The following is a 12,985-nucleotide window of genomic DNA, read 5'->3' as shown; positions in this document are numbered from 1 at the left end:
ATTCCTTATATCAATCAATCAACCTTTATTTGTATAGCGCCAAATCACAATAAACATTATCTCAAGACGCTTTTACAAACACAGGAGGTCAAGACCACTATGTCAAATTATGAACAGAGACCCAACTTCAAGACAGGGTAAGACTCAGTCTGACCCCACCTTAATCCATCATGAGCATTGCACATCGCAATATTTAGCTAGTTACAGTGGCGAGGAAAAACTTCCTTTTAACAGGTAGAACCAGACTCATGTTAGACAGCCATCATGCCTCGACCGAGTTGTGTCTTGAAAGAGGGATAGAGGAGAATAAGTGAGAGAGAGGTGATAGTGATGAGACGAGTAATAGAAGCTGTGGCCACTGGAGTCCAGCACGTCCGTATCAGCTGGAGTCCAGAACGTCCACAACAGGAGGATGCCTACGGCAGCTCAGAGGGACCTATGAGACAATGGAGCTCAGGGACTCCAGAAAGGTCTATGGTTAGTAACTTTCAATGGAACAGGCAGAGTTCAAGTAAGTGATGAGGGGGTTGGGGGGAAGGGGGTGAGCTAGGATCCCAGTGTGTCAATGCGCCAGTTCCCCCGGCAGTCTAGGCCTATAGCAGCATAACAAAAGCTGGTCCAGGCCAGAGCCAGCTCTAACTATGAGCTTTATCAAAAAGGACAAATATACACAGTATCTTTAATTCGCCACACCACACTTTGTTTTCACAGCATAAAATGTTTATTGACTCAAATTCGGACAGCATTCACCACATCTTAAAACAAACCAGCACATGTGATGGCGCAGAGTTTGCACATTGAAGCTGCATCTATACAAAGCATGTTTGTAACTTGCACATGTGATAACTGCAGTAAGGGTTAATGAAATACTGGTAAACTCCTGTTGAAAACCAAACTGTCAATGTATTAAAATCCTACAATGACCACAATGTCACATTATTGTTGAACAGCTTATTTACTTTGGACATGGACAGGAAACGTTCTCACTGTAAAGAGTTCCACAGTGAGTTCAAAGGTGTGCAGTGCAACAGGAGAAGGTAACGGTGAATGTGATAGTTTGACCGGAATTTAGTGAAGATTACTTTTAAATTACATTCTAGGGGAGAAAGTCTAATACAACTTTTCAGGTACTTATTAGTGAAGCAGACAATACAGAGACTAAAAATCAGGTATCTATTGCTTCTTAATTTTAGGGATATTGCAACCTGTGCCTGTCTTTCATGTCCACAATTTCTAGTCTCCACTTTGCACCAAAAAGTTATAACTACACCCCCCATTTATAAACGTCAAAACATACAATCTAGTCTGAAATCTTGCAAAATGTTTCAGACATAATTCATTTTCCTTTGGCGAAGTATCCAAATAAGATTTAAGTGACATCCAGTGACCACAGTTAATGTCCAGCAGGTTTATCTGTTGTAGAACTGCGAAGTGACCCAGGCCAGTCCCCACTTCAGGTTGGTGAGCATGAACTTGAGCGCTTTGGTCCACTGCTCCTCCGAGTTGAATTGGGTTTTTATGGAGTAAGAGCCTCCGCTGCCTCCTGTGTCCTCGATCTTACCTTTCTCCACATCCATCCTGAGACACAGAGAACGCAAGAGTTACACTAATATACGCTTGTTCATGTAATGTTACCAGTATCATAACCTCAAAGACACAAAGACATAATTTCGGACCCATCACTTCGTCCCTACGAATTTAACCCTTTAAGTTTGACTGTCTGATTTGTTGCTGTGTAGTCCAGCTTTCTTTCTGTCTTCTCTAGTTTCTTTCTTCAACCACATGTCTGTGTGCGTTAACCTTCATTAAAATCTGTACTTGTGGTAAAAAATTGAACGACACAAAACCCTTACATTTCAATAAAACTATCATGCCTTCAAACAAAAAATTACAGTGGACTGCAAGTTGTTGAAATGCTTATTAAAACCTACAAGTTTGTCCTTTTCTTTAAAAATTGTGTTTAAAATTTCCATTTACTGAATATTTCCATTGGAAATTCCAGAAAGTTTCCATTCAAAAATCCTGTTTTCCAGAAACTTCCATACAAATTTTCCCAAAATTAAAAAAAGTTCCAAAAAGTCCAAAATTCCCATTGAAAATTCCAGAAAGTTTTGCTGTATCTGGGAAATTTGACACAAGAAAATATACAAAGCAAAGACAGGCATCTGGTTGGAATACTACTACTGGCATCAAAGAAAGTGATAACAAGAAAGTGGTGTAAGGAGAACCCACCCACCCAGAGAAACTGGTTGGACATTGTGGAAAAACTACAGGATATGGTGAACTTTACACACAATTTAAGACTTCAACAATCTGCCGGCCAAGGAAAATGGACTGACTTTATAACCCATCGAAAAGTCTGAAGAGAATGGACTATTTTAAAGGAGGCTAAACTGACGTTTGTTAACAGACACCGAAGTTTGTTTAATGTGTTTATTTTGATGTAACCTCATCAAGAAAAGCAAATAAAATATAAGTTAAAAAAAAAAGAAAATTCCAGAAAGTTTCAATTGAAAAATCCCCTGTATTCCAAAATTTTCAGAAAACCTATATCTATACACACTATCCCTTATGCCCAGAGGATATTTTGGCCTGATGGTTCAAAGTAAATTTTAGAGTCTAAAACATGGTGGACGATAGATCAATGTGTTTTTGTTCTTTTTGGTGAACAAAAAGGAACAATACCCCTGCTGAGTGCGGGGAGTCAATAATTGGGTGATGGATCAAAAGGGCTAAGTTTTTCAGTGCCATTAAAACACATTCTGCTCTTTATCCTGGATTTTATCACAGCTGTCTATTTAACACTTTATCATGTGAAGCTCTAAGGTGTATAGTAAAGACTGCAGTGCATGTTTTACTCATAGATATACAGTACTGTCTGTATAATTTAATAGATGATTTATAATTATGCACCTCAAAATGAAGCCGCAGTGCAGTTGAAATTGTGGGATAGATTCTGAGGTTTGACTGTTAAGTGTTTTGGTAAATGTTCTACTGGAGGTCCTGCTTTAATAATTTACAGGGTTATAAAGACAAAGTGGCCCCAAATGTCCCTTATTTGGCTCAATAGTACAATCAAAATTGACAATTCTGCACCCCCCTTTGAGTCTGTTAGACATAATGGTTTGAAAACTGCATTTAAGCTTCATCAATATTTACAGCATCGTCCTAAATGGCTGCAGTGATACCCTGCTCAACCAGAATGAAGGAAAGTGTTCAAATGGTGCAGCTCAGAGAGTTTCTGACCTGTAAGGGAGGCAGAAGCCAGTGTCTCCTTTCTCCACTTCCTCTTTGAACTGCTGCACACAGTCCAGGAAGGCCACCATGGCGTGGTCGAATTTATTATCCCAGAAGAACCTCAAGCCGCCTGTGCAGTACAGAGGGAGTTCCTGGACAAAGAGGAGACAGGAGGAAAGCAGGATTGAAGCCAAGAGGAGTGTTTGAGTAATGATGGAGGAGGTGGGATGGATGGTACTGCTTGTGTTACCTTAGACTTGTCTGTCAGAGACTCTAAGTAGGAGTGGTTTCCATAGGGGACAAGACGATACCTGAAGAGAGAAGTGGTGTTTTAGCTTGGTTTTTATGGTGACTTGCAGAATCATGAAACACTGTCCTGAAAACATACCGTGCCTTGCAAAAGTATTTACCCCCCTTGAACTTTTACACAATTTTTCACGTTACAAGCACAAACTTAAATTTATTTTATTGGGATTTTGTGTGATAGACCAACCCAAAGTACCGCATAACTGTGAAGTGGAAGGAAAATGACGCCTGTTGTTAAAGAGTTTTTGCAAATAAAAATCTTAAAAATGTGGCATTCATATGTTTTTTATTTGTAAAAAATCTGAACATGTATCAGATTTGTATATACAACATGTATCATTTTCATCCACTTCACAATTATGCACTTCTTTGTGTTGGTCTATCACATAAAATCCCAAAAAATAAATGTTAGTTTGTGCTTGTTACAAAATGAGTAAAAGTTCAAGGGGGGTGAATACTTTTGTAAGGCACTCTGTATAGAACACACTGGGGAAGAAACCCGAGCAACATCATCAAGACCAAAAACTCTTACTGTTAATAGACTTAATTGAAAAACACATTTTCACCCTGTAGGGATAGAAAATACTGCAGGGGATCTTTAAATGTGTGTATATGCATGTACCTCTGAAAACGCAGCCCCATCTTGTTTGCCAGAGCGTGCAACAGCAGTACTGTTTGCCCCCAGGCTGCATTGATCTCATTCCACTCCACCGGCACGCTGGGGAGTCGACCCAGACGGAAGTTGTTGATGGTACCGAACTGACCACTGTGCCTAGAAACAAACGACTCAGATTCTCACCCAAAGGAAAATGTTCATTTTTGTCCATGTTAAATATTTCATGAGTTATGGTTGATGGGTTGACAGAAAAACAAATAATCTATTCTTACACAACAATGTGTGTTTGTGTTTGTGTTTGTGTTTGTGTTTTGTGTGTGTGTGTGTGTGTGTGTGTGTGTGTGTGTGTGTGTGTGTGTGTGTGTGTGTGTGTGTGTGTGCCTACCAGATATGAAATGTGGCGTTAAAGACATTGGTCTTTTTCAAACGGTCAAGCTGGATCTGGCAGTAACGCATCTGATTGTCAACACTCTTCAGCTCATCATCCAGCTCCAGCTGCTGACGTTTAAACTCGCTGTACTCCTTTTGGTACCTTTAAGCACAAAGACAGGGCTGATACTGCTGCATCATCTAAAAAATAACATTTAACAACACTCCTGGATCACTCACTGTAGCTCCTCCGTGTCCAGCTGCTGAGACTGGATCCTGCTCTCTGCCAGGTCCTGGGCCACAGCTGCTCTTTGCTCCTCCACAGCCTCCAGCTCCTGAACCAGAGCCTCCTCTTCCTCCTTCAGCTGCTGCAGCTCTGCCAGAAGGGTCTCCTCTTCCTCCACCTGCAGGTGTGACAGCAACTCCAGACACTGCCTGAAAAGACATTTGGATACAGTTGATGTTATTACATAAACATCTGGAATCAGCACTCTGACAGTCTGAAAAATCACTCACTTGTAATTCTGGCATTCGTTCTCTGTGATGTTGAGCTGCGTATCCAGGTGGTCAAGCAGGGTGTCGGTACATTCCTCACACAGCGGGTGGTCAACATCCGTCTGGCCTGACATGATGTCGAACAGGTCACTGGTCACCTGTGTGGGACAGGATCAGATCATTATAACTAATAGGAGCAAACTGACGTAATTGTTATAGTTTTGTTTTGTAAAAGTGAGATGTACCTTCAGTCTACGACTAAGATTCTCCATGGTACCGCCATCTGATGCTTCTCCAATCAGTGTGAAACTGTTGGCGCTCTCTGTTGACATCATACTGCAGGGCGATATCAGCAGTTAATTCAATACTTAAACAAAGATGAACAAAATTAGACTAATGTAGAACTATATTAGGTTCTGTATCCTGAATGAAAGGACTTTAATGCTCACCGTGCAGGAGGGATGTATTTTCTTGACACTCCATCTTGCTTGTTTTCTACAAAGGTCTCCTGAAAGAAAAATGGAATTCTGTCAAAAATATCATATTTTATCAGCTGGAACATTAAAGTCTCTGAGCCATGCACATTATGTTAACATTTTCTTTCCACTGACTCTAAAAAAGGGTTTGGTGTTGTAACATACATCACTTCACTGTATTTCCACAACTTGCTAATCATCGTATTACCAATCTCACGCTTATTCACATTAAATGGTTGTCTCACAATTTGTCAATTTTCGGTATCACTTGACCGTTATATTATTAATGAGGACGATATATAGGATATTATATCGTATCCCGAGATTACCACCCCTATTTGTAATTTTTTAACCACTTAATCTTTCTTGACCGCTGTACTCACCTCCGGTGCCGTCTGCCCCTCAGTGCTGTCAGTCTGTTTGCTGGGTGTCACTGTGACCAACGGAGCTGCGGAGAAGACAGAGGAGCATAAGGCGTTTTTCGACCGCAGGAACTTTACCCAGGAACTAAGAACTTTACCCCGGAACTAGGGACTTTACCCCTGAACTAGGGACTTTACCCCTGAACTATGTGTGTTTTGACCAGAGGAACCAGGGTCTAAATTTTGTTCAGGGGTAGATAATCCCCCCCTGAAAAGCCCCTTTTTGGGGGGTTGTACTTTTCAAAGGTCCTGGGACTTTTGGTTGAACGTAACAGTGTTTGTGGAGTTTACACAGTTGTTGAAACACAGAGGGAGTTCCTGGGAATGCAAACTAGTTGAGTTTTTATCAAGATTTCAAAATATTATTTAATATAATCTTTTTTCTCCATATGTCACTGGCCTGATTTGCACAATATACCCGGAACTTCAGCCCCACGGTCGAAACGCAGACAACTATGGGGGCACAGGAACCCTTTAGTTCCGGGGAAAGTAGTCGAAATGCACCTATACAGTAACCACATGACATATGGAGCGATGATAAACACAGCAACGTCACATCTCCCAGACATCACGAATATTTCACAGCACCGATTGTTGATTCTTACTGTGATGCATACCAATAAGCTCCTGGATCGTCACCCGGTCCAGAACATTGAAGGATGTGTCCAGTTTGAGTGGCTGGCAGCAGCGCTGACACACGAAGCTGACCTGCATGGTTGTGCTCGAGGATTTAGAGCCCTCCATCGCTAACAACAAGAAGACACGTTAGACATTTAATGCAGGATATTTTTATACTTACACTATATTTATATTACATGTATAAGATTGTGTTTTTCTACAGTCTAGAAGCCACGGCTATAAAAAAATACAGCTAAGAAAATCTTACTGTACACTGATATTCAGCTCACACAGCTAGCAAGCTAACCTTTGCTATTGGGCTAACCAGAGCGAACACAAATATACGTCAGATCGACTCACTGGCGTTTGTGAAGAATCAAATATCTTGCATTATAATTCCGACATGTACATTCTGACAGGAATCACATCTAATATTTTTAGCATGACTGTGGCATTTTGCACCTCGGGACTTCTCTTTCCACTTCCGTATTGTTGTTTATGGCGGAAGTGACGTCTTGGTCAAAACGTCAGCTAACCCCTCGTGTCACCGTGTCACTCAAAACTTTTATACAGATCAAAACATGAGGAGTACGAAAGAAAAAAAAATCAAATCAAATAAATAAGATACATTAAATTAAATTAAATTAAATTAAATTAAATTAAATTAAATTAAATTAAATTAAATTAGAGCTGCCAAAAAAATATTTTGGAATAATTTAAATTTTACTACACACTTAGATGGAACTCGTGTATTATCCTGTTATGTTGAGATAAGATAAGATAAGATATACTTTATTTGATACCCCATTGGGGGAAATTATTTTGTTACAGCAGCTTACAACACGGGACTGGGGAATACAACAATGTTCTTACATAGTTAAAAATATGATAACAATATTGATAGTAATTATAAAATAAAATAGAATAAAATAAATCAAAATACAATAGGGCAAAATATTACAGATATATACACACTATGTACACTTCTATCTGATGAATAGATAGTGATGTAAGTTATTGCACAGATAAAATTGCACCGGGTTATTAAAAAAACATACACAGTATGAGAAAGCACAGTGGGATTCAGATGTGAGATTGACAGAATAGTTTGTCGGTGTGAATCATAAACAGTGACCTGGGAAGACAGAGAAATATTGCCAAGCCACACAGTGACTGCCATGTATTGAAATGAAGATGATAACATTGAAATAGGAATGCCAATGTTGATGTTCAATTGTAATGGATTAATTTAAGCTATTTATCTTATGATAACAAGCCTGCTTTTTTTAAAAATTAAAATTGGATAAGTCTGGTGATTCAGGAGAGGAAAAAAACTGGTGGTCACCGCCCTAGGTTAAGCCTATTTCTTTGGTTGTTTGGGATTTTCATTTCGGAGCATTCGTATTTCTTATGTTATTCTGATATTAAGTCCCAAAACCGACAGAAAAATACTTTTTATCATGGGGAAATTGAGTAAATACCTGGTAAATACATGTATGGATGCATGTATTTCTGAGTATGAGTCTTGGCCGTTAGTAATACTTCGATTCAGCTACTATTAATTTATGTTTACTTGAACTACCTGCTTTGTTTACAATCAATCTTCTGTACTTCATAGTCAGTGGTGGACAGTAACAGAGTACATTTACTTGAGTACTGGACTTAAGTACATTTTCTGAGTATCTGTACTGTACTTGAGTAATATTTTTTGGGGGAACTTATTACTTTTACTCTTGTACATTCAGAAGACAATTATTGTACTTAAGACTCCACTACATTTCTATCAGTGCTCTAGTTACTCACTAATTTTGCTTTGAAGTCAGTGGTTTAGTTGTACTTGTATATCTCCACGGTTGAACGTGGAGCAAACAGAGCAAATTTCCCTCAGATCAGGCAGTTCATTTAGAGGTGGTAATGATGTCTATAATTCTCCACCTGAGCACCCATGGCCATATCTTCAGCCTGTGTTAGAGGTTTTTGAAATGAAGATTGATACATATAATTTGAAATGTTCTCCCTGTTTCCCACTCTGCCCAAACATACAAAAGTTCACAGTCCAACCTGAGAAAGTGTGTTGAGCTACGTAACATTTGTTTCATTCCAGATGAACATTTCAAACTAAGTTGTCTGAGCTTGGACGTCACTTAGTTTCTGTTTTTATTCCATGGTATAGTTTTTAGAGATATCAGGTAATATTTTCTAAATAAACATAATGTAATAGAATGAACTCCTATGTATTCTTTACTGCACTTATGTATTGTGAAATACAACGTTTTAAGATTTTTTAAGAAGTACTTTGACTACTGAAGTATTTTAGTAATAATCTGACAGAGCAACTTTCACTTGTATCTGTATACTTCTTCCACCACTGTTCATAGTACAATTATTTTTTTAAGGTTCATTTATCAAGCGCACTCCTGTGCAGTGCGTAATTTGACCTTCATAGCAGGGGGCGCTGTGAAATCAAATGCAAATACTGCTCAACAAAAGCAGAAGAAGAAAATAGTTGCGGGAAAACTGAAGCGGATATGCCGTGGATCACACACTGTAACAAAACAAGGTAAATCTACGCTTATATATGTTTTTAGAATGAGGCAGTGGGCTTTTGAAAATGTGCAAGTTGCTGTCAGTGTCACGTACGGGTCTGCGGATCTCTTCATGTCAGTTGTCCTGATCTCTAAAGTTGTGGGGTGCTGGGTTAGTGAGTTGTGTAACCTCTCAAAACAAATCATAGCAGCTAGCAAGTCGAAGTGTAAACCTCCCGTTCGATCACATTACACCAACTGAATACTGCCAGAAAGTAATATGTTTGACTTAAATCTCACTAATGTGTATTTTACTTTTCATCGCACGTGCACCATTAAAACGTCATGGAGCGTAACATAACTGTAGGATTCACAGATCGTGTTTTTTCTCTATCCTTTGATCATTTAATATACCCTAAACGCCATTGATGTCTTATCTATCTGTAGATACCGCAGTAAAATTGACTACTTGGATAACAAAAGGTTACAGAAAAGGTGACCAGATCAAAGTTCAAACCGCTATGCTATTGTCATAATTTTACAGCATGGAGTCTTTGTAGCAGTAATGTTGTTGTACCAAAAAATAAATTCTTCCAATTCAAAGCTCTTTTTATCCAATTTACAGTCCTTTTTACTGCTGTTATTAAAAATACGGAACTGTCTATATCTTTATACACTGACGTTCTGTATCTATGCTGTTATGTGTTCTTTAAAAGTAATATAAGTTTACCCAGCTTCACCAGATGGATTACAGAAACCATGCATTTTTTTAAACTTGAAAACATAAAATATACCTTAAATGGTTCCTTACACAATTTTATTAAGACTTGGACACCCTTTTTAATTATTATGGCAGCTCACAAGTCCCTCTGAATAGAAATGAACAATAGCAGAGTAGAAGAATTTATAATTTTAAAATTTTATTTACTTATTTTCTCTTCCTTTTCCAATTTAAAATCAAAATCCAATTTAACGTTTTTATTTATTATTATTATTATTATTATTATTATTATTATTATTATTATTATTAATATTATTCATAATATTATTATAATATATTTTGTGTGTGTATGTTTACTTATTTATTATTGTTATTTATATTTTTACTAATGAATTATCTTATTTCCCCTTTTGCTTACTTACACATTCTGTAAAATCTGGGATGTGGGGTTGAAGGGAGGGCTGGGGTGGGAAGGGGTGGGATGGGTTGGGGCATGGAAGGGGAATGGCAACCTTTAGTACTGCAGCTGTTCTATGTTTTTTTTTTTTGAATGAGTTCACCATCAATGTATGCTGCAAGCAAAATGTATCATGATTAAGTCTATGGAAAACTCAATAAAAAAAGTTAAAAGTGGAAAAATAATATAAGTTCTATTTTCCATAATACTGGTAGTCTGAAACTACAAACATCAAGTCACTGTATAGTTGTGTCTAACAGGAACAGAAATCACCATGAACACTCCAACTGTCACAGATGTCAAAAAAGGTATTTCAGTCCTTTGGGAGACTCTTCAGTGTCCCATTTGGTAAGTTCAAATCATCTAGATAAAGCTATTTTGGTGAATTTAGAGATTAAGTTTGTCACCTGTTTACTTACTTTATACATTCTTTCATCTGTAGCCTGGATTTGATGACTACCCCTGTATCTACAAAGTGTGACCATCAGTTTTGCAAGTAAGTAATGTTTCACTATGTAATATAAATAATGTTTTGGTTTAGGTTTTAACTAGGAATGCACTATATTATCGGTTGGCCGATATTGGCTTTAAAATGAATTATCGGACATAATACGCCGATATCTGCTGATATAATTAACCGATAAGATAATGGGCTTCTGTACACATGTTGGGCTCATGTTTTAAGTTAAATTTGAATTTAAGCAGCAGTCTGTAAGTTGCATGTAGCTGACTAATTTAGGCACATTTACTGTCAAAGAGTAAACCATTTTATTTAATTTGAGTTTAATTGCTGTACAGTTGCACTTTTCACATGTTCCCTGTGAACAGAGGTTAGGTTTACTTACTAAGGCAAATGTGAAATTGGCCAAATTTGCTCTGCTTGTGAGTTTTGTTATGATTTTCTCAGGGAGAGCATCATCCAAGTTTTAAGTAGGATGTATCTTTTTGTATGAATTTTGTTTGAAAGCAATTGTCATAAATAAATATGCAGTTTTAAGTATTAAGTATTTTTCTTATTTTGCACAAGCAATGAATATTACATAACAAATGTGATAAGAGTATCACCATAATACTGTACACTAATTCCAATACAGAAGAGAATTGATGATCTCTGCAATTAGGTGTGTGGAAAAAAAATATTGGTATCGCTAATCGGCGAAATGAGTTTTAAAATATCGGATATCGGCAAAAAATCTAATATCGTGCATCCCTAGGTTTGACCGATTATTGGCCTGAGATGATTATAAGGACTGATATTCGACATTTGGCTGATTATTATTATCAGCATTTTATTTTACAGATCACTGATACAATGAATTCATTCAAAATGCGCTACTTCAGCTCTTCTGAGTCCTCTAATGTCCCGCCCACAACAGGATCTAATTGGCTAGACATTACTAGGAATGTGTGACATAACTGTATTGTAAGTGTAACTGGTGAACCAGTTACTCCTGTATATAATGTTGAAAGTTTGAGTTTTGATAAAAACATTTGCTAATGGCTTTTAACAAAGTTTTTATGTTGGATCTTTTTAATCTTCCAAATGAACTTCTTATAACTGGTATCGGTTTAGGCCCTGAGAAACAAAAATTAGTCAACCACTTACTTTGATATAGTTAACACATAAATGTATTGACAATTTACATGTTTTGCTTTATCAGATTCTGTATGATGAAACTTTTGGACAACACCAAACGGAACACCACAAACTGTCCTGTATGTAAAGCCAAGATCACTAAAAGGTTGGACAATAAGGACATATAACAGACATTTAAAAAGGAAAGCAATTCAATAAATTTTAATATTTAAATTATTTAACGCTCTTTTTTTTTTCATTACCTGTGCAGGAGCTTGCAGGAGAATCCAGGGTTTCAGAAGCTTGTAGGAGGATTACAGGATATGATACAGGCGTACGAACACGACACAGGCACAAACTGTGAGACTATATCATGTACTTTTTACAGTATTTCTCATTTGCTGAAACACATTTCTTGACATCCACCACACTTTTTTCAACACTATAAGCACAAAACCCAATTTTCAAACTACATTCACCAAACCTCTGACTCTTCCTGCAAAACCAAACAATGTTGTCAGATCATACCCTGAGTCAATCAAAATTAAAACAATACTGAGCAGTCATTACACACTACATCAAACATCTGAAAACACAATGCTCAGGACATAAAGCTGTAGAAATAATGTTTATTGTTCACAGGAGGCTAAATGAATTTTGCAAAAAAAAAAATCCTCTTTGAATGTAGCACCTGTATACAGTAAAAATAAAGTAAACACAAATATAAATGAGAAGAACATGGTCTATTACAGTAGCTCAGATTTCATCAGAAGTTACTGTTCTTTGTCTTTCTCAATTTCGCTCCCCTTCTCTTCCTCTCACACACTCTTCCTCTGCCTCTAAGATTACTTCTTTCCATTGTAAAACCTTCAACAACCAGTGCTCTTTGAACTGGCTTATACTGGTTTCCTTACATCATTAGACACAAGTGTGATCAGTTTTGAGTGGTTGTGTTTAAGCCGTGACACCTGTGCTTCAAATGTGTTTAACTTTTGCTACCTGTGCTTACCATTATGCAACACAAGTGCATCACAGTGCATAATGTGTTTTAGTGATTGAGAATGTGTTTGCAAGTTGTGTCTAACCAGGTGAAAAGTGCCAAAAGAGTTTGGTTTTGCCAAAAGAGTAATTGATTCAATACACGAGTTCAGACTGCTAAGGAATTTG

The 12,985-nt window shown here is 37.5% G+C and overlaps 2 protein-coding genes across 10 annotated transcripts in view; one reads left to right on the top strand and one right to left on the bottom strand.

Annotated features, from left to right (window-relative positions):
• Window positions 1-698: 698 nt before the first annotated feature.
• On the bottom strand, window positions 699-7,070 carry becn1 (beclin 1, autophagy related). 3 transcript variants are annotated; one of them, XM_034708765.1, is made up of 12 exons: window positions 7,002-7,070; window positions 6,539-6,667; window positions 5,883-5,947; window positions 5,473-5,531; window positions 5,269-5,359; window positions 5,045-5,181; window positions 4,769-4,963; window positions 4,545-4,691; window positions 4,166-4,315; window positions 3,488-3,548; window positions 3,247-3,389; window positions 699-1,578 (listed from the first exon to the last, which is right to left on the bottom strand). In XM_034708765.1, exons 2-12 carry the CDS (start codon window positions 6,663-6,665, stop codon window positions 1,410-1,412), a joined length of 1,344 nt encoding a protein of 447 aa, XP_034564656.1. In that variant the 5' UTR covers window positions 6,666-6,667; window positions 7,002-7,070; the 3' UTR covers window positions 699-1,409. The 3 variants fall into 3 exon arrangements, with proteins under 3 accessions (XP_034564656.1, XP_034564655.1, XP_034564654.1); XM_034708764.1 differs by having other exon boundaries at window positions 6,847-7,043; XM_034708763.1 differs by having other exon boundaries at window positions 6,900-7,043.
• Window positions 7,071-9,006: 1,936 nt separating this feature from the next.
• The window catches only part of LOC117830155 (breast cancer type 1 susceptibility protein homolog), a 36,907-nt gene continuing 32,928 nt past the window's right edge, over window positions 9,007-12,985 (top strand). For 6 of the 7 annotated variants that reach the window (XM_034708135.1, XM_034708134.1, XM_034708138.1 and 3 more), the window contains exons 1-5: window positions 9,007-9,099; window positions 10,503-10,590; window positions 10,685-10,738; window positions 11,904-11,984; window positions 12,090-12,178. In XM_034708135.1, the coding sequence (XP_034564026.1) occupies window positions 10,517-10,590; window positions 10,685-10,738; window positions 11,904-11,984; window positions 12,090-12,178 (298 nt within the window). In that variant the 5' untranslated portion in view covers window positions 9,007-9,099; window positions 10,503-10,516. Of the gene's footprint in view, window positions 9,100-10,489; window positions 10,591-10,684; window positions 10,739-11,903; window positions 11,985-12,089; window positions 12,179-12,985 lie in introns of all 7 variants that reach the window. The other variant, XM_034708132.1, reaches the window with a different exon arrangement.

Source organism: Notolabrus celidotus, chromosome 18, assembly GCF_009762535.1.
Source record: "Notolabrus celidotus isolate fNotCel1 chromosome 18, fNotCel1.pri, whole genome shotgun sequence".
Classification (NCBI taxonomy): Eukaryota; Metazoa; Chordata; class Actinopteri; order Labriformes; family Labridae; genus Notolabrus; species Notolabrus celidotus.
The sequence above is the reverse complement of the archived record's forward strand: the minus strand, read 5'-3'. Positions and strand labels throughout refer to the sequence as shown.